This window comes from Canis aureus, chromosome 25 (genome assembly GCF_053574225.1).
Source record: "Canis aureus isolate CA01 chromosome 25, VMU_Caureus_v.1.0, whole genome shotgun sequence".
NCBI lineage: Eukaryota > Metazoa > Chordata > Mammalia > Carnivora > Canidae > Canis > Canis aureus.
The window spans coordinates 34158911-34177474 of NC_135635.1; the positions used below are offsets into that span (position 1 = coordinate 34158911).

The 18564-nt window shown below is 40.6% G+C and overlaps 1 protein-coding gene across 3 annotated transcripts; it reads left to right on the forward strand.

Annotated features, from left to right (window-relative positions):
- The first annotated feature begins 7462 nt into the window (after positions 1–7462).
- GPRC5D (G protein-coupled receptor class C group 5 member D) lies at positions 7463–15933 on the forward strand. Of its 3 annotated transcripts, XM_077871009.1 has the most exons (4): positions 7463–7677; positions 8400–9337; positions 14326–14393; positions 15496–15933. In XM_077871009.1, the coding sequence occupies exons 2-4, from the start codon at positions 8443–8445 to the stop codon at positions 15616–15618; spliced, it is 1086 nt and encodes a 361-aa protein (XP_077727135.1). In that variant the 5' UTR covers positions 7463–7677; positions 8400–8442; the 3' UTR covers positions 15619–15933. The 3 variants fall into 3 exon arrangements, with proteins under 3 accessions (XP_077727135.1, XP_077727137.1, XP_077727136.1); XM_077871011.1 differs by lacking the exon at positions 14326–14393 and having other exon boundaries at positions 7475–7677; positions 15496–15630; XM_077871010.1 differs by lacking the exon at positions 7463–7677 and having other exon boundaries at positions 8097–9337.
- Positions 15934–18564: the final 2631 nt, after the last annotated feature.

Below are 18564 nucleotides of genomic sequence, written 5' to 3' on the forward strand. Positions count from 1 at the left end.
TTGCCATTCCTGGCCTTGGCCACTGCACACGCAGACTGTGTCCTCCAACTGGAGCACTCTGACCCTTTGTTTCACATAGATTGGCTTAGACATCGCTTCCTCTGAAAGGTCTTCTCTGATCCTCCCCTTTGTGTGCCTACAGATTACTTACTGAATACCTAACATTTCCATTATCTGCTCACTCTCCATCCACCCCATCTGTAAGCAACCTGAATACAGACAATGGGTCCTAGATCTCATTAGCTGTGACATCTCAGGCACATATATAGTGGCTGGCATGAAATAGACGCTCAAAAAAAAGTCATTAGAAGGACTAATGAGCAAATGAATGAATTAATGCTGTAATACATTTCTAGAAAGAGGCCCTAGAAGTACATAAATGGACTACTTTATTCTAAATAAGGTACCTTATCCTAAAACCTAAAATTTGAATTTAATATAATAGTTCACATGTTGGTAATTAAGGTATGAAAGTTCTTTAAAAATTAATAGTATTACTAGGTTGAACCGTCTTAAACTTCTGTGTGCTTTGTACCATCCATTTGCTTTCAAAACTTTTAACTCAGACCACATCAAATTATCAGAAAAATCACTGATGTTTTTTCTCTGGGTAAATATACTCACAGGAAAGAGAAAACATTTATTTAAGCTGAGAAATATCAAGAAATTTGTCCCAGATCAAAGAGATAATTCATAACTGATACCCAAACCCAAGCCAGATTCCAGTCCAGAGCCCATTTGATGAAACTAGTACACACTGTTGACCTTTGTCCTTTGCCTTTTTAATCCAAAGTTGAAAACCCTACAAATTCACCCAAATGGGTTGTTGTGACTGGTAATATGTTAATACTTTCTAATCAGCGCTAGAAATTTTTCTTAATCTCAACCTAAATAATAAACATAATGTCTTTTAATCATTTTTCAGTGTCAGAATTAAATGCAATTATTTATTCTCTTTTCTCTTCACCAAGGCAATTCAATTATTGATTCAGAGTTATTGGTTCAGATTCAGTGAAAAGCAAATGTATAATTTATTCAAATGTTCTTTCAAGCTTCAGAATTTCCTCTAAAAAGGAATGATTAGGACTTTGAGAGGGAAATGAAGTATAACAATATCTCTCATTTTATCTCACTCAAACTAATTTTGTAATGTTCCCTTCTATATGTTGCAATGATGTTGGGAATGTCCAGAAAGTAAAATTATTACATTTATAAGGAAATTTAAAGACTTTGGAATGAACATCTTTTTATTGGAATGCTGGTGCTTCTGATCCTCTAGGGACATGTGCCTTTGGCTTTTCTGGGTTGATAGCTCCCCCTCCCCCACCTACCCACCCAAGTAAAACATGTCAGTTTTTATTTGGAGCACTGAATGAAGAAGTTGCAGTGCACTTCAAATCTTAAGAATAGGAACAATTTTAGAGGGTAGATGGGAAATTGGCATGTGTTTGAGAATATGACAAGAACAACCTTGAAAAGTATTATCTGTATTTCTACTACAGAAAAAAAGCTGACCTGTCACCAGGACATTTTATCACTGGGTCATACAGAGCCTTCTATTAAAAGCCAACAGTTTATTAAAGTTACATTTAAAGTTACGGGCATTCATGTTGTCCACAAATTTTCCGGAGATATCCATTATTTCTAGTATTAGCTAAGCCAATATTTGCTATCTTGTTAAATACCATGCACACTTCCAGGTGCTAATTTTTGGTCATTTGACCATTCAGTGGGTAAGGAGGTAGGTATTCACCTCTAAAAATGAAAAACAAGAGAATAACACATTGGTAAACCAGTCAAAAAAAAAAAATCAACCCAACTTTACTAGTGTAGATCTCTCTAAATGTGTTAATGCATACTTGATTCTGCAAATCCACTCAGTAGTAATTGCCAATGTCACCTTTGCCTTCGCCCAGTATTGACTTGGCTGTTTAGAACTCTGTAGAAATAAACATTAACTTGTAGAAAACTCATAGCAATGCAAATAATTCTTGCATACAGACATGTACATAAATTCCATTCAGTGAAATTTCAAGTGAACACCTTGAACAAGAGGATCCATTTCCCAGATGGCTTTTCCATTCTCATGTCCGGTGCTTTGGCGTGGATGGCCAGAAGACTGGACTCAGCTGGTGCTGTTGACCAGCAAACCTACATGTGGGCTCTTTGGTGGTTTGGGATTCTCAGACCTTCACAGCCGTGTCTCAGGAGAAATCATCTGGAGACCAAGTATTCCAAAGGACCAAAGCAGAAGCTGCAAGTCTCATTTTGACCTCACTGCAGAATTTATACATCATCACTCCCACCATGTTTTATTGGTTACAAGAAAATCAGCTGAGATTCAAGTGGAAAGGAATTCAATCCCATTTCTTGATGGGAGGAATACATAACGACCATCTTTTAAAACTGCCATGCCTTTTGGAATCCTTGAATGTGTTTGACATGTTAAAATATAGTTTTCTTCCAGGGCACCTGGATGGCTCAGTGGCTGAGCTTCTGCCTTCAGTTCAGGTCGTGATCCTGGGATCCAGGGGTCGAGCCCTATATCAGGCTCCCCACAGGGAGCCTGCTTCTCCCCCTGGCTGTGCCTCTGCCCCACTCTCTATGTCTCTCATGAATAAATAAATAAAATCTTTAAAAGATTATATATATATATATATAACCAACCAACCAATATATATATATATGGTTTTCTTCCAAAATAGTAGTTAAGAATGCCCCAAATCAGCCAAATATGCACTTTTACTATCCAGTATCTTGTCCAAAAATATTTGGCAAATAAGGTATTTTCCCAATTCAAGAAATCTAAATCTTATTTCTGAGTTTATGTATCATACTTTGCTAAATATTTTATCTTATGGCAACCAGGAATTGTACTACCTATAGTAAGTAGATATGGTCAGCACCAATATCTGAACAATATATTTCTACAAGTTTTGCTAACTGGCATCTCATTTGATTTCAATAAATCCATGAGGCTCAAGAAAAATTTCTTTAGGTGCCAAAGATTCGTGATGAATAAACCATGATTGTTAATCAGTTTTTAATAACTCTGACATAGTTTCTAGTCATATTTGTTGTCCAACTCTATAATTCTTTTACAATTTTTCCAGTCTAAATGATATTGAATCAATATATTTTTCCAACTCAAAGATTATACTTAATCCAGTTGTAAGTAAAATTAAACAACACAAAAAATCCTCCACAAAAATTTTCCTGTCATTCATACCTGATCTAACTAAAAGTGTTGACAACTTACATCAGTGCTTTGATCAAGTTGAATCACAAAATTTATATGAGACTATAATTATGTTCTGCAATAATACAGATTTGATGAGACATTATGGTATACAGAACTTCCTTGATTTATAATGGGGTTATATCCAGATAAACCCATCACAAGTTGAACATATAGTAAGTTGAAAATGCATTTAATACACCTAACCTGAAGCATCTGGGTGGCTCAGTCAGTTAAGCGTCTGCATTTGGCTCAGCTCATGATCCCAGGGTCCTGAGATCGCCCAGCGTGTCACACTCCCTGCTCAGCGGGGAGTTTACTTGTCCCTTTCCCTCTACCCCTTTCCCATGATCATGCTTTCTTTCTCTCAAATAAATAAATAAAATCTTAAAAAAAAAAAAAAAAAAAAACCTAACCTACCAAGCTTCATAGCTTAGCCTAGTCTACCTTTTTTTTTTTTTTTTGTAAGATTTTATTTATTTATTCATGAGAGAGGCAGAGACACAGGCAGAGGGAGAAGCAGGCTCCATGCAGGGAGCCTAATGTGGTACTTGATTCCAGGTCTCCAGGATCATGCCCTGGGCTGAAAGTGGCCCTAAGCCGCTGAGCTACCGGGGCTGCCAAGCCTAGTCTACCTTGAATGTGCTTAGAACTTTAGCATAAAGTTGGGCAAAATCATCCAATACAAAGCCTATTTTATAATAAGGTGTTGAATATCTCAGGTGGTTTATTGAATACTATACTGAAAATGAAAACCGAATGGTTGTATGGGTACAGGCTGGTTTTAAGTGCATGCATGGGTTGTTTACCCTAATGATCGCATGGCTGATGAGGGGCTATGGCTGTCACTGTCCAGCATCACAAGAGAGCAGCCTGGCTGGATGTGGGTAAATCAATTCCCCTTTCCAAGAGCCCACCACCTCAACCCATGGGGACAAGTGACCCCGGGTAGAGTGTGGCCACAGTCACAGGTCAGGAGTAGAAATGGAGAAGCCAAATGACCCAGAGCACCAACGAGTGATAGAGAGTAGGTGACAGAGAACCTGTCTTAGGGAAGCAGTGAGGAAATGGGAGACAGGATCATACCTGAGCCCAGGCTCCCAACCCCCAGTGCATGCTTCTTGTCCCATCTGACTTCATGTTCAAAACACAATTTCATGAAGATAAAATTAGGAATTTCAAGATAGAGACCACAGAGCATGAAATTTCCAGCATGGGATCCTTTTGAATGGAGGTCTCTGAACAACTACATTGGTTACACATCCATGAAGCCAGCCCTGTAGTTGCTAGGGAGCAAAATGAGCAAAGAACCCATTCCTGGTTAGCAACCCCCCTCTTACACAGCCAGTCCTCACACAGCCAGTCATGATAGTTACAGGGTTTCTTGAAGGACACAGAATATCTGACACTCTCTCATAGTCTATGCTTTTTCTTTCTTTTATGGTCATGACCCACATGTCATGTCTCAGTGCTTGTCTCTTTCAAGGCTTGTCCTCCTGAGATGGGAAGGGTCAGGAAGGCAACCTGGGATAGTGCCAAGAATATTCCAACAGCCAGACAACCCTGGCTGTCCCGTCTAACATTCTCTACCTTCGGTACATCTCTTCATCTCTCTGGGCCTCTGCCTCCTTATTATGAAATTCATCATGTTATAATATCGGCCTTCTTATTATTAATTATTAATGGAAGGGTTAGACTAGGTAACCTCTAACATTCCCTCCAGTTCTGTTTCTGGAAGAAGGGGACAACACAAATTGGTGTTTGGCAAAAGGCGTTTGGCCTTTTGACTGTTTTGTCTTCATTTTTATTGGACTTGTTATAATCAATATACTTGGATTCATCAAAGCCATATCTGGGCTGTTTGGTGTGATGCTGTTGCCACATAAAAGCCAAAAGAAAGGAGACATGAGTAATGTGGATGTGTGTAGGCAAAGGAGGCCCTCATTTCCTTAAGGCCTAGCAGCAGATGGGTTAATTCCATGACCCTAGATTTTAGAATAGCAATAATTAGTACCTGAGACAAGCTCTTTTATCTAAGGTCCTCAAAGGGCTTTGTGGTCATTAACCCATTAATTCATCTGCCTCAAGCCATCAAGGTCACAAAGAATCTCCTTAGAAGACAAGTATGCCAGAAATGGAAATATCACCACAGTGAGGAGTGGCCATGAGTGGTAACTAACTGGAAGGGAGGAGGTGGGGAAGGGGTCACCAGAACAGTTCTCTGGAGGAATTAAATGGAAAATCCTCTACTGTTCTACAGACAGCAATTTAACCACTCATTAGGCTCTTTGAGCAAATTCTCACGGATGTCACATTTCATCGCCTAGAAAAACTCTTCACCCTTAATGTAAACTTTAGATTAGCTTTTACAGTTTCCAACAAACCACAATTATGCCTAAAGCAAGTAAAGGAGAGGACTCTCCTCCCTAAAATATTCTTCTCTCAAAGAGGAAAGAAATGGCTCTTTAAAGTTGAGGAGTCTCTAAAGATAGAACACCACTTCAGAATGAATTCGTCTGGGGTTTGTTAAGGTCCTGACTTATTTGCAGGTGGTTCCCATTAAAAAGCATCTGTTGGAAAACCACACTGCTAAAACATACCTTCACAAGACCTGGAATTCTATCATTAGACTCCTTCCTTCAGCTGAGCAGCCCACCCATCACCTGGAAGGTTGTCCCCTCAGGGCCAGGTGCTATGAGGGAATAAAATGTGGAACCTGCCCCCTCAAACAGCTGTAAATCTCATCAAGGAGGTGAGGCTAATACAAATAAAATAAATTAATAAATTTATTGCTTGTTACTATTTTTAATTCATTTACTGTTTTCTTTACTAAAAATTGATGCAAAAAATGGGCAGAAAATATAGCTTCCAGAGTTGTGAACAGCACAGACCCAAGATGCTGTGGCATTGGTGGTAGGAAGTAATCGGTGAGGGCTCCAGGGATCAGGGAAGGCAGGAAAGCTCAGAGTAGGTAAGAGCTAAATCTTAGAGGTAGGGAAAGTATTAGGTCAGAAAACAGGATCAGTGGGAATAAGCAAATGGCAATTCAGACCATGGACAACATCTAAGAGAAGGCAAGCAGATGGGAGCTGTTTCTTTATGATGCAGTGGGAAAGCCAACCTGGATAAACCATAGAGCCAGGAGGCCTGAAAGAAATACATTGGATGAGAAAGATAGGGTCAGATCACACAGGTGACTTGAAACCAGTGTGACTTGAAACTTGTAAGTCCTCTGTCAAAATGCAAATATCCAGGGAAAGAACCAAGGAGTAAATTGGGGAAGTAGGGGTGCAGTCAGTATAGGCTGAACACTACTCTGAGCTTCATTACACGCTGTCACAGGAGGAAAGGAATTTTTTTTAAATTTATTTTTTATTGGTGTTCAATTTACCAACATACAGAATAACCCCCAGTGCCCATCACCCATTCACTCCCACCCCCCGCCCTCCTCCCCTTCTACCACCCCTAGTTCGTTTCCCAGAGTTAGCAGTCTTTACATTCTGTCTCCGTTTCTGATATTTCCCACACATTTCTTCTCCCTTCCCTTATATTCCCTTTCACTATTATTTATATTCCCCAAATGAATGAGAACATATAATGTTTGTACTTCTCCAATTGACTTACTTCACTCAGCGGTATCAGCTGGTAAATTCAACTGTGAGTTCTATCTTGGGCCCTGGGATGGGGACCTCAATGGAATAAAACCCAGAGCAAGTGCATTCTGATGGGGATGAAGTGAGGAAGGATAAAGGGAAATTACACCAAAATCTTTGGCATAACCAGGAAGAGCTGGTCCATGTAGATGCCCACACCTGATGGACAGCCAAAGCCCAAGGAAAGACTTATAATAGAGAGGAAGAGAGAGTAGTAGAGAAGACAAATGTCCCCTCTTACACAATTTTTCCAACCACCAGTCCTTTAAATGCACAGGAGCCTTCTTTATGGCCCAGTAAAACTCATTCCTTTGTTGAACAGATGCTCTTTTGGCTCTCACAATCAAAATCAAGCTGTGGGGAAGACTCCAGAGATGGCTCTCTAGGGAGTAGGTCAGAAGAAGAATGAAGTGTCCTCACATAACAGCCAATGTGAGGGCTTCTTGAGGCTTCCTAAACACAGTGGAGCATACGGAGAGGAAGCAGTCTTTCCTAAAGTCACCTTCAGGAACCCCCAAGGCCAAGGTGCCTCTGGTTAGCATTAGACTAAAAAATAATTATTCTCACCAAAGAAATCTCTGTAGAAAAGTTGCTGTGAAACTGGAATAGGTGTGTCTTTCTGACCTTCCGGTTCTTTTTATAGGCACTGCAGGAACTGAGTGAGGGCCTCCACTCCTTCCGCCCATTTGGGGAGAGATTAAAGAAGCTGAGATTGTCTCCTTCTTACTCATTGGCAGTTACAACCTCGCAGGCACTACCTCAACTTCCAGTGTGGACACAGAGAAGGTAAGTCGGAATTCAGGGCCCATGCCCTTAGCTGTAAACCCGAATTGCTCCAGCCAGCTGGTCTGGGAATAAATGAAGAGGAATCCAGGTAGGAGTATTCAATTGCAAAGTACTTTATTCCTAATGAATATGTGGGATTTTTTCCTAGGCAACCTCAGTAAAGACATAGATTTTGGGGCTCGACTGTTGAAAAAGTTATCTGAAGGCAGGGACCATTTTGTATAATTCTTTGATGACCAAATAGTAGATATTTAGCAAGAACGTGTTGTGTTAGGTTGACTTAAATCAAAAGAAGGAACAGTCATTAGAACTATGAGGAAAAATTACCTGCCTATCTCCTTCAGGCAGTGCAGTAGTGTTTTCAATGATCCAAAGATCCATTAATGTTGACAACCTTTGTTCTGGAGCCTGATATAGCTGGAATCTTGTCAACCGTGCAAACGTGGTCACACACCCCATTTTATGAAAAAGGTTTTGTCTTAGTTTTCGAAAAGCCTTGATGCAAACTGTGACATGAAGATGGATGAAGTATCTGGAAGCTCCAAGTGAAGAGTTTTCTGCTTTTCCCAGCAAGATGCAGCTAAGAGAGTTTTAAGGGTTTGATAGTTTGGGGCAATTTCATAGTTGGGAGTGAAAGACATTATAGTGGCCAAATAGGACTACCTAACAGGCATTCTTGTGTGTAGATATAGTCAGGAGTTTGTCTCATCTTTCTCCTGCAGGGAAACAGAAATCCATTCTCGTGAGGTCCACCTACAAGTCACCATGTATGAGGACTGCATCAAGTCCACTGAGGACTATTATTTTGTCTGTGACAACGAGGGAGCATGGAGCATTGTTCTCGAGTCCCTGGCGATAATCGGCATAGTGGTTACAATCATACTACTCTTGGCATATCTCTTCCTCCTGCGAAGAGTTCAAGACTGCAGCCTGTGGAATACCCTCCCCACTCAGTTCCTCTTCCTCTTGGGTGTGCTGGGACTCTTTAGCCTTGCATTTGCCTTCATCGCTCAATTCAATCAGCAAACTGCCCCCGTACGCTACTTCCTCTTTGGGGTTCTCTTTGCTCTCTGTTTCTCATGCCTCTTGGCTCATGCCTCCAACCTGGTGAAGCTGGTCCGGGGTAGAGTCTCCTTCTCTTGGACGACAATTCTGTGCATTGCTATTGGTGTCAGCTTGTTGCAGGTAATCATTGCCATTGAGTACGTGACTCTCATGATGACCAGAGGTATGATGTTTATGCATATGACACCCTGTCAGCTCAATGTGGACTTTGTTGTACTCCTGGTCTATGTCCTCTTCCTGATGGCCCTCACATTCTTCATCTCCAAAGCCACTTTCTGTGGCCCTTGTGAGAACTGGAAACAACATGGAAGGCTCATCTTTGTCACTGTGCTCATCTCCATCATCATCTGGGTAGTGTGGATCTCCATGCTCCTGAGAGGCAACCCACAGCTCCAGCGGCAGCCCCAGTGGGATGACCCTGTCATCTGTATTGCCCTGGTCACCAACGCATGGGTCTTCCTGCTGCTGTACATCATACCCGAGCTCTGCATTCTCTACAGATCCAGCAGGCAAAACTGCCCCTTACCAGGCAATGCCTGCCCAGCCCCAGCCTACCGATGCAGCTTCAGAGTGGAGAACCAAGAACTCTCACGAGGTACTTTCCCAGGGGATTTAGGGAGCAGGGAGGCTCTCCTATGGGAGAAACAGGAGAGAAATCGAGAAACAGGATGAACCAAGAGGGAACAATAAAGAAATGGTCACAATTTTGATGGGTGACTTAAGAGTTCCAGGATGGAGATAAAGACAGCCAGAATCAATGTTAAACTTTTATGAAAAATCAGTTCTTCCAAAATACAGAGATTTATGGGGAAGAGACCAAGACAGAAATGAATCAAAGGGCCTAAATAAAGAGGGTGTGGCTCTGAGTGCTCACGCTGGGTAAAGAAAGGCACTCACTATAAAGTGAGTTAACCAGCCCCAAATTAGGCTTGGACCACGCAATTGCATGACATATGATGCTAAGTCCAGATGTTTGGGCTATCAAGTGCAAAAGTCAATCTTGGCAACAGCAATTGACATTTTTTTTAAATTTTAAGTCTTGAAGTTAATTTGCCCAAACATCATAATAAACTGATTCATAGGACTCATCACCTCATTAACGTCACAAAGCCCCATAACTTCTGGATTTCTACTTTTCAAACCATTTATTGCTTGAAAGCCTTCAAGGTTTACAAAAGGTGAAGAGCCACTGAATCACAATTCTAATAAAGGCTCAGATGTGTAATCATTAATAGAAATAAAGCAACTTGCTTAGGTAACATTTTCATAAAAATTTCTGGTCAGATTTTTATCATGATGTAAGACCAAGCCATCTGACTATACTTTGTTAATGAATAAAATATATTAACCATGACAACAAAAATGCTTGGACCCTAACAACCTGTGAAAAATAGTGACTAATTCTGGTTATCTAGAAATATGTCAAAACTCATTCATTCCTTTCTAAAACATCTGGCCTATTGTTCATAACCCGATATCAAAATTTTACATCAATTTTTGTGTCTTAATAGGCATCCGATTCCTCACAATTTATTTATAATGTGTAAAAATTATGTTATCTTATATATTGTATAGCACACATAATGTTCACCAGGCTCAAAAAAATTAATAGAAGCCTTCCCTTTAAGCATATACACTTTTTTTGAGCTGTAATCTCTGGCTAATTACACATTCAAATTAAATGCTGCTCAGATAGATGCACCCATTAATTCTTTTCAGTGCAGTTGACAGAGTCGGAAATTGAGGCTATACATCCTTCCTAGAACAGTTTCTCTTTTCCTGTTGCTGGTGCATCATCAGATCACTAAGGTTTGTGGCAGAATTGCAGAGTCAATCCCTGAAACTACTTTTCATGGTTCTCACCAGAAGTTAGGGTAAAACTTCTTGTGTTCGTGTTATGGTTGTCGTATGTTTCCAGGACACAAAAGTCAGAGGAAAAAAGAGAGAGGAATTTTTAGAGTTTTATGATACTTCAAACATACTGGGATTTGTAATGATTGATATTCTATATCCGAAGACACAAGTGTTCCAAGTGTTTTCAAGAGTGTCTTGGTGGAAGAGTTAAGGTTTGCAAAAGCACATTTCCTGGTCCTATCCTTGTTACTTGAGTATGGTTAGAAAATCCATTTCTGAGCAGGAAATAGCCTTCCAGTGACAGTCATTGTCGATGTAGTTTGGTGTTTTTAAAAAAAAATAAAAAATAAATCAGTAATGTAGTAAAAAAGATACAGATTGCTCTTCAAATTGGGCAGAATAACCAGAAACTTAAACTTGGCCAACAGAATCAGAATTTAGGTCACCTGGGAAAGATACAAATATCAAAAATAAGAAGAACGATGAAAACTCAGTACAAAATACAGGATGACACCAAGCTCAGGAAAAAAATACAATGCAAGATAGATAAGAGCCAGACAAGTAGAGTGTGATAACAGGAACCTGAAAAACCCCGTGTACCATAGGTCACAAACTGGAGGGAGGAAAGCGGCTTACCACTGTCTTTGTTTTCATTGGCTCTGAAAACAGTCCTAGTGCCATGTAAGCAGACATGTGGTCAGCAAGATCCATCAGGCTCTTGTGCTTGGCATTGGTCAGTCTCCAACGAGAATACCCATTCCAGTTCTGGGATCCACCAATGAGAAGTGTGAGCAATTTGGGGAGTCTAAGGGAGAACCACAAAGATAATTAAGGGTTATAGCATCAGACCAATATGGAAACGTTAAGACAATGAGACAAGTGGTAGTTCTTAATATACCTTCCTCGTAGACTGTTCAAGTTCTTTCTCTAAACTCTATACCAAAATGTGACATTTTGAGTCCATGAGACATCCATTTGTCATGTGACTGTTCTGATTACTACTAATTCTAGTAGTAAAACTGCTGTTTTATCACCCTCAAGAGCAACAGGTTACAGAGAGAGAAGTCGCATTCTGATTACTACTGTTCTGATTACTACTGCTTGTAGCTGTGACTCCAGTCACATAATTATTTAATTTACCACAAGGTTGTGGGGCCAGTATTATCCATCTGAAAGAAGAATAAAACAAGAAAAGATCAGCAGGGAATTTCACCAGTATGGAAACCTCTCTCCAAGAGGCTGTGGCCCTGTTGCTTTATATCTCCAAATACAGACAACATGTAGAAATGAACTCAACCCAAAGCATGAAGGATTTAGATTAAATGTGAAAATAAGAGTCGGTAAACACAGAAATAGATCAGCAAAGGGGATTAAGGACTCTACTTCCCTGCGAGTCTTTCAAAAGAGGATTAGGCTTTATCTTCCTGAAGTGGCTTATGGACTTAATTCCAAGATATAAAAACATCCGGGTGGAGAATGAAAATGCATTCAAGCATGTTACTACAGGACACCAAACAAATAGGAGTAAATATACTTGGCCCTGTATTATAAATGTGTTCCTAGAGAGCTGTATATTGATTGCACTTTTAAAAACTCAGTTGCCCTTGTAACTGAGAATTTTAAATGTGATCTAATTCATGGAGATCCAAAATATAAAGTATCAGCTATGAATCTTTTTTTTTTTTAAATCAAGGGAAAGCTTCTGTTTGGATTATTGCTTACTTTATCTGTTTTACTTAGTGTATTGTTATATCAAGTTTGCTAAAATCAAGACCCATGTATATTTTAAAGTATCACACTGCTGTGGGCATTTATTTCTGTCCGTTGTCTGAAGGTGTACAGACAAAGCCAGTCTGAGTCTTTTTGAAGATATTAAGATAAAAATAATGAGTCTGTGCAGTGTAAAAAGAAGTCAATAACTATAAAATGACATGAACCAAGAGAATGTACCTGCAAACTGAAGTCCCTTTGGATTGTTTTCCCTATAGCAAGTACCAGCTTTTGCTGGACAGTCCTTTTTGACAATTCTCAGCATTTTTTTTCTTCAAGGCATTTCCCCCCTTCCTAGAAGAAACCAATTTCAATAGTCCCAAGCAGTGTAATTTCTATTTGTTCTTTTGCAGGAACAAATTGCAAAACTGCTGTTTTATCACCCTCAAGAGCAACAGGTTACAGAGAGAGAAGTCGCATGGAGTAGGGAAGAAGACAATGAGTCTGGGCAGGATTTGTTTGGTCTGAGGGCAGAGAAGGCAAGGATTTGACATTCCTAAAGATCCAGGGAGCATGAAATAATTGGGCAGCATGAGGGTAGCAGAAAGAAGGCAGGATCTGGATGTTCTGCCTTTGAGACTCACCTCTGCTTCCTTCCAACTTTGAGACCAAACCAAGCTCCTTAACCTCTAGAAGGTCAGGCTCCTTGTCTTTAAATGATGGTTATAACATCCCCGCCCCCTCCCCATATAAATGTAAGGTCTTCCTCATTCAACTCAGATTTCACACCATGAGGGGGTTGCAGGATTAATAGAGAGAAACACGCAGCCCTTTGGTAAATCCATGAACAACAACTAATGCTGGAGATTGCTGGAGAATGAGGCTTCTCTCATTTATGATTTGGTCTGATGAGCATGTTAGATGAATGTTGGTCAACAAAATGCTAAGTGTGAAGGAGTCTCATATTGCCTCAAGGCACAAAGTTAAACCAAGAATTCAGTTCACTCTGCTTCCAGGGAAAGAAGAGCATTTCATATTTCTTAAGATTCAACCCTCTAAAAAATACCATTTGGAGAGGATGTCAGAGCATCAGTTATGACCACACCACCAGCACCACCATGGATAAAAATACACAAAGTACAGCATTATAGTGTTTTCTACATATCATGCCCTGTTCCAAGAGCCTTATACATATTGATTGGCTCAATCTTCAAGATAACCCTATGAAGTAGATTTACTATCATGATCACTGTTATCCCTCTTTTATTCCCATCAAGAAAGAAGGGCAACCAAAGGTTAAACAATGTGGCCCTAGGTCACACGGCTAGTAAGTGAGAGAACCACTATGCATAAACACTTAGGACATGGCTACATCTGTGACCATCAAACAACAAATATGTATATGCAGGCGAGGGCCTGGCCTTAAAGCAGACATGGCTCCTGTCTTCATAGAGCCTACAGTCTTGTCGAGAAGCCTGACCTTAAACCAATAACTGTGCATGTGATTATTATTATGATTATTATTCAGTGATGGGATAAAATTGTCTCTAGGGATCTTTTTTATTAGGTCTGCTTTTTTAAAGCCGAACCAAAGTTTATGGAGTATCAAGCCTGAAGGAGCTTTGATCTAGGTAAGGCCTTTTATTTTAGTGTTGAGGACAGTGAGGTATGCAAGGTCACACAGGTAACACTGCAGGGCCAAAGACCTTGACCCACTGTGAGCAGCGCCCTTCCTCTAGAAGGTGATGACCAGTGTTCAGCCTCTTCAATCACTAACCACAGATGTGGCTCTCCTGAATACACAGATGCCATCCAAAGCCAACCTTCCTCATAAGCTTTAAAAACACTCTTTCTTAAAATCATAGATTTAAAAAAAAAAAAAACAGCCTCAAGTGAGAATTCCTTTTTAAAGGGTCAAGAGCCTCTTTGCAAGCCCTTGGGTCTTCTCATGGTCCTCATGTGCTGTTTCCAGGTGAATCTCTAACACTAACCCAAGCCCTTCCCTCCTTTGGCTTTCAGCCCGAGACAGTGATGGAGCTGAGGAGGATGTAGCATTAACTTCATATGGTACCCCCATTCAGCTGCAGGTAAATGTGCTCATCTACCATCACCAAAGAGGGGCATAGCAAATACTCCTTCCTTAAGAAAGCTGTCAGGCTTCATTTCTGGTGTCTTTACTGACCTGAGAAAGGAGAGGTAGGGCAGGCTCATCTCCACAAGCATGTGGAACTTAAGCCATCCAGATATAATCCATATTGGAGGAGTGCAATAAAGGCAAGTCATGCCTTTGCCCCTGCCCAAGGCCCTCCCACACCATCAACAATGTACTCTGATACAAGTGAATGTCGCTGGAAAGAAAAAGGCAGCTCGAAAGGTTTGTGAGAGCGTGAAGAGGAACAAGCTTACTGCTTTTTGCCCTCGGGACAACAGGGAATTGTAAATATGTATGAGGTCAGATCTGTTTTTAGTATTTATCAGTTGTCTAAATGAATCCCCTGAGCCCCACCAGCTGCCTCTCTGAGTCACTGTCTAGCTCCTGCAGCCCAAGCTGCCCCAAGAACTGGGCTAGGTCTGTCACCCTCATCACCAGATGGGTATAACCAATTTTAATCCTTTCAGGCAAAAGCAGAAGCACTAGTAAGTAGAATTGGAGGTAACTTGTGTTTGTGTCATGATAGCTTGAGGGCATACAAATACAGGCAGCCAGAAATACCAAACTGGGACGTAATTCTTATATCCTTATCTCCATAACTAAAATCTGAGGGTGAAAGTCATGCTTAGGCTGTTTGTTCGATGAACCATGTGAGGCAACTCTAGCTAATCCTTCTGGTCTGTTACCTGAGACTTAGCCTTTTCCTGGAATGGCACACAGACCAAAACAGAGATGCATCATTTGCTGTAATTAACCCTCTGGAGGGCACTAACATGATGAGAAAATATTATCTTTTCTAGAATTTCTTAGATTACTTCAATTTCCAGTGATCAGCTAGTCATGAATCTTGCATAAAGATTCTTGTTACTGATTAAGAGGGAAGGTGGTATAAAAAAAATTCTGATATGCATAGCCTCAATATTTTTTTCCTTTTATTAACAAAGGATTAAGTGATGCTGAAGTGATATTTTAAACATAGCTGTGGAGAGTTATTGTGTTCGCTCAGCAAATTGACAATGGCATATCTTCTTTTCCAGACTGTTGATCCCACACAAGAGTGTTTCATCCCATTGGCCAAACCAAGCCCCCAGCAAGACACAGAAGAAGAAAGTCCACAGGAAACATGCATAGTGAAGACCCAGAAGACCATCCTAATGTAGCCCTGATGGGCTACTGGGGAGCTCAGAGTCATGCTGCCAACAAAGTATGGGCTCATCCTTCCTCCCCTGCTTCCTAGCCCTTTCCATCCATCTGGGCCCTTCATCAGAAGACTACCCTCTCAACCATAATTACAATCTTGCTGGCCACCCTACCTTGACTATGTGTCTCTTTTTTCCTTCACGCAACTGAAAGACTCCTTTCCTTAGCAATGTAAGAACAAATTGGCACCTCTTACTAATGTTGCTGAAAGACCTTGGTCTGAAAAAATTAGGGTCATGTTAATGTGACAAAATATAGAGAGCACTAGCAATGTACTACTGGATTACTCCTCTAGTCATTTTTTATAAAGGGCCCCTAAATATGATTGACCCAGAATTTATGATAAAAGTTATAGCCCTGGGATCCTCATGACTAAGCATTTTAAATAACACAGACATTTCATAGCTTGCAACTGGTAGGCTTTTTTCCAAGGTTCTAGCACCCAGCAACAGTGAGTATGGTGGCAGATGTGGCTGAGGTCAATAACCTGCTTTGACAAACCAGTAACAGCAAAGAAAGAGCCACCCTACTTGATGCTCATAAATGATTTTAGGTGCTACATATAAACAGCTGAGTCTGCCTGTCTTGATGTTTCCAATGAACTGATGCCTCTGCACTAATTACTTTGCCTTCAATCTTCCTGCAGCCCCACATCCTTCCCAATGGATCCATCTCTTCTTATTACCCATATATTGTATATAACAGGACCAAAGTTAGATGTGTGCCACCAGAGGGCTTCTTAGGGTCTAATTCAACCCCCTCACCTTACAGATAAGAAAACAGAACCTAGAGAAATGGAAAGACTTCCCCAAAGTCACACACAGTAGTTAGTGGTAGGCCAAGTCTTCCAACTCACAAGCCACTCCTCTTCCCATTCGACAAGGCATGCCTATATTTCTGTGTTAACAAGTACAATGTGGACCCCCTGACAATCAAATGTGATAGTTCAGACCAAAGCAATTTGAAAAATAGCTAAGACTCCATATATGAAAAAAAAAACCTTTTTAATGAGCAACATACAGCATGAATTGTTCAATATCACCAAGTATTTCCTCGCACCTGCAAGGTACCAGGAGCTGTTCTTAGATTGGGCCCTAAGCAGATAAAGCAGACAGTGCTGCTTTGGTGGAGCTTATGTTTTCTCTGGGGCAGATAGCACAATGTAGAGGATTTCAGGGACACAGTTGCCTCCTTTTACAGATGAGGAAAGGGATTTGGCTAGAATAATATGATTTGTTAGATGGCAGAATTGACTAGAATCCGGATCCTCAACTACTGTTCAAGTGCTTGCTCACTCCCTACACAATGTTCCAACATTTCATATATTTTCCTGCTACACTCAGGTAGCTACTCCTTTTTAAAATCTGTGCCCTGAGCAGTGTTCTCAGAAAAAACCAGTATACAGGTAAGTGACCAAAGAGTTTGACCTTCTGCCCTTATTGGTAATACAAAATTGAGGGAAAATGTTAACATTAAGACTCTGACCCGTTAGAGGGCATACTATTTAGTGAACCACATAAAGAACCCAACTTGAGAGGGAAAACAAGCCATGGAATCTTACCCATGATCTGGAAGAAAATCATCATCAGGGCAGCCTGGGTGGCTCAGCGGTTTAGCGCTGCCTGCAGCCCGGGGTGTGATCCTGGAGACCCAGGATCGAGTCCCACGTCGGGCTCCCTGCATGAAGCCTGCTTCTCCCTCTGCCTGTGTTTCTGCTTCTCTGTGTGTGTGTGTGTGTCTCTCATGAATAAAAAAGTAAATAAAATCTTTTTTAAAAAAGTTTAAAAACAAAAAAAAGAAAGAAAATCATCATCACTGATCCTCCTAATTTTTATCCCAAAAGTGTCAACAGGGACACCTTCAACATAATCCTGTTGTGTTATGTTGTGTTGCAGACAGGAAAGGTTTCTGTTGAGTTGGCAGACACATTTTAATAAACCAATTAAAACCATAGATGGTCCAGCTTATCATCACTGCTCCTGACTGGGAGGTCTCTGGAAGTGGCCCTCTTAATTTACAATCAGCCTGTAAACTGACTGCCCATGGGTCCTGTACCCACCCTTGGTCCATTCAGCTTCACCTGGCTTGGTCATGTGGTACAGACGTGGTCACATGTTATAGGAGGGTTTATAAGGAGTTTTTGGCGGGAGAGTTGGTAAGGAGATATGGGGTGAAGTTTCCTTATTTGGTGGTGTTTTCAGGTTTCAGTCTTCTTCCAGGTCTTGTTTTTTCCAGTTGGCTAGGGCAACAGTCACAGGTTTTGTAAGCCTGCTAAGTGTCCGGTTTATTACTTGGCTTGCAAGGAGAAGGGGGTGGGTAGATGTACTGAATGTTGGCCTTCCATCAGCCATTTTAGAGGTTTCCCTCAGGCTCCCCAGTCCCGTCGGCCCAACAGTTTGAAGATTCAAACTCATTTACTTTTATGTCCTGGGTTGTATAATTGGAAAGGTGCTTATTCTCTTAAGTATTTTAGATAGTCCTCTTCTGACTTTATTTATTTATCCAAAAAGAAGGGTATCAGTAAAAACCTTTATTATAAAAATATCTCCCCAGTGTTACGTGGCTGGTTAGCTCAGTTAGTGCATGATGCTAATACAATACCTATAGAGTTAATATATCCTTCATCTTATTTTTTTCCTGATCTAAAGACCATCAAAGATTTGTTTCCCTGCACATTAAATTTCATGCTCTCCCCGTAAGCTTAAAAGGTCTTCCAGTTAACATGTTTTATTTCAAGCTATAGTCTGGTCAGGCTAAAATTTTCTTACTCTACCATTATTAAGAGAGAATCTCTTCTTTTAAACAAATGATCTCTTTTCCTAGGATTATATCTACTTCAGATTGGCCAGATTCATGCCTTGTTATCCTTTTTTTTCCTCATTCCACAATCAGTTCCAAATCTACCT

What these genes read in the sequence shown, in the direction of transcription:
- GPRC5D (XM_077871009.1), top strand. Translation starts at nt 8,443, where the DNA reads ATGTATGAGGACTGCATCAAGTCCACTGAGGACTATTATTTTGTCTGT. An exon ending in GAACCAAGAACTCTCACGAG is followed by an intron (nt 9,338 to 14,325) that starts GTACTTTCCCAG and finishes TTTGGCTTTCAG; the next exon opens with CCCGAGACAGTGATGGAGCT. An exon ending in GTACCCCCATTCAGCTGCAG is followed by an intron (nt 14,394 to 15,495) that starts GTAAATGTGCTC and finishes CTTCTTTTCCAG; the next exon opens with ACTGTTGATCCCACACAAGA.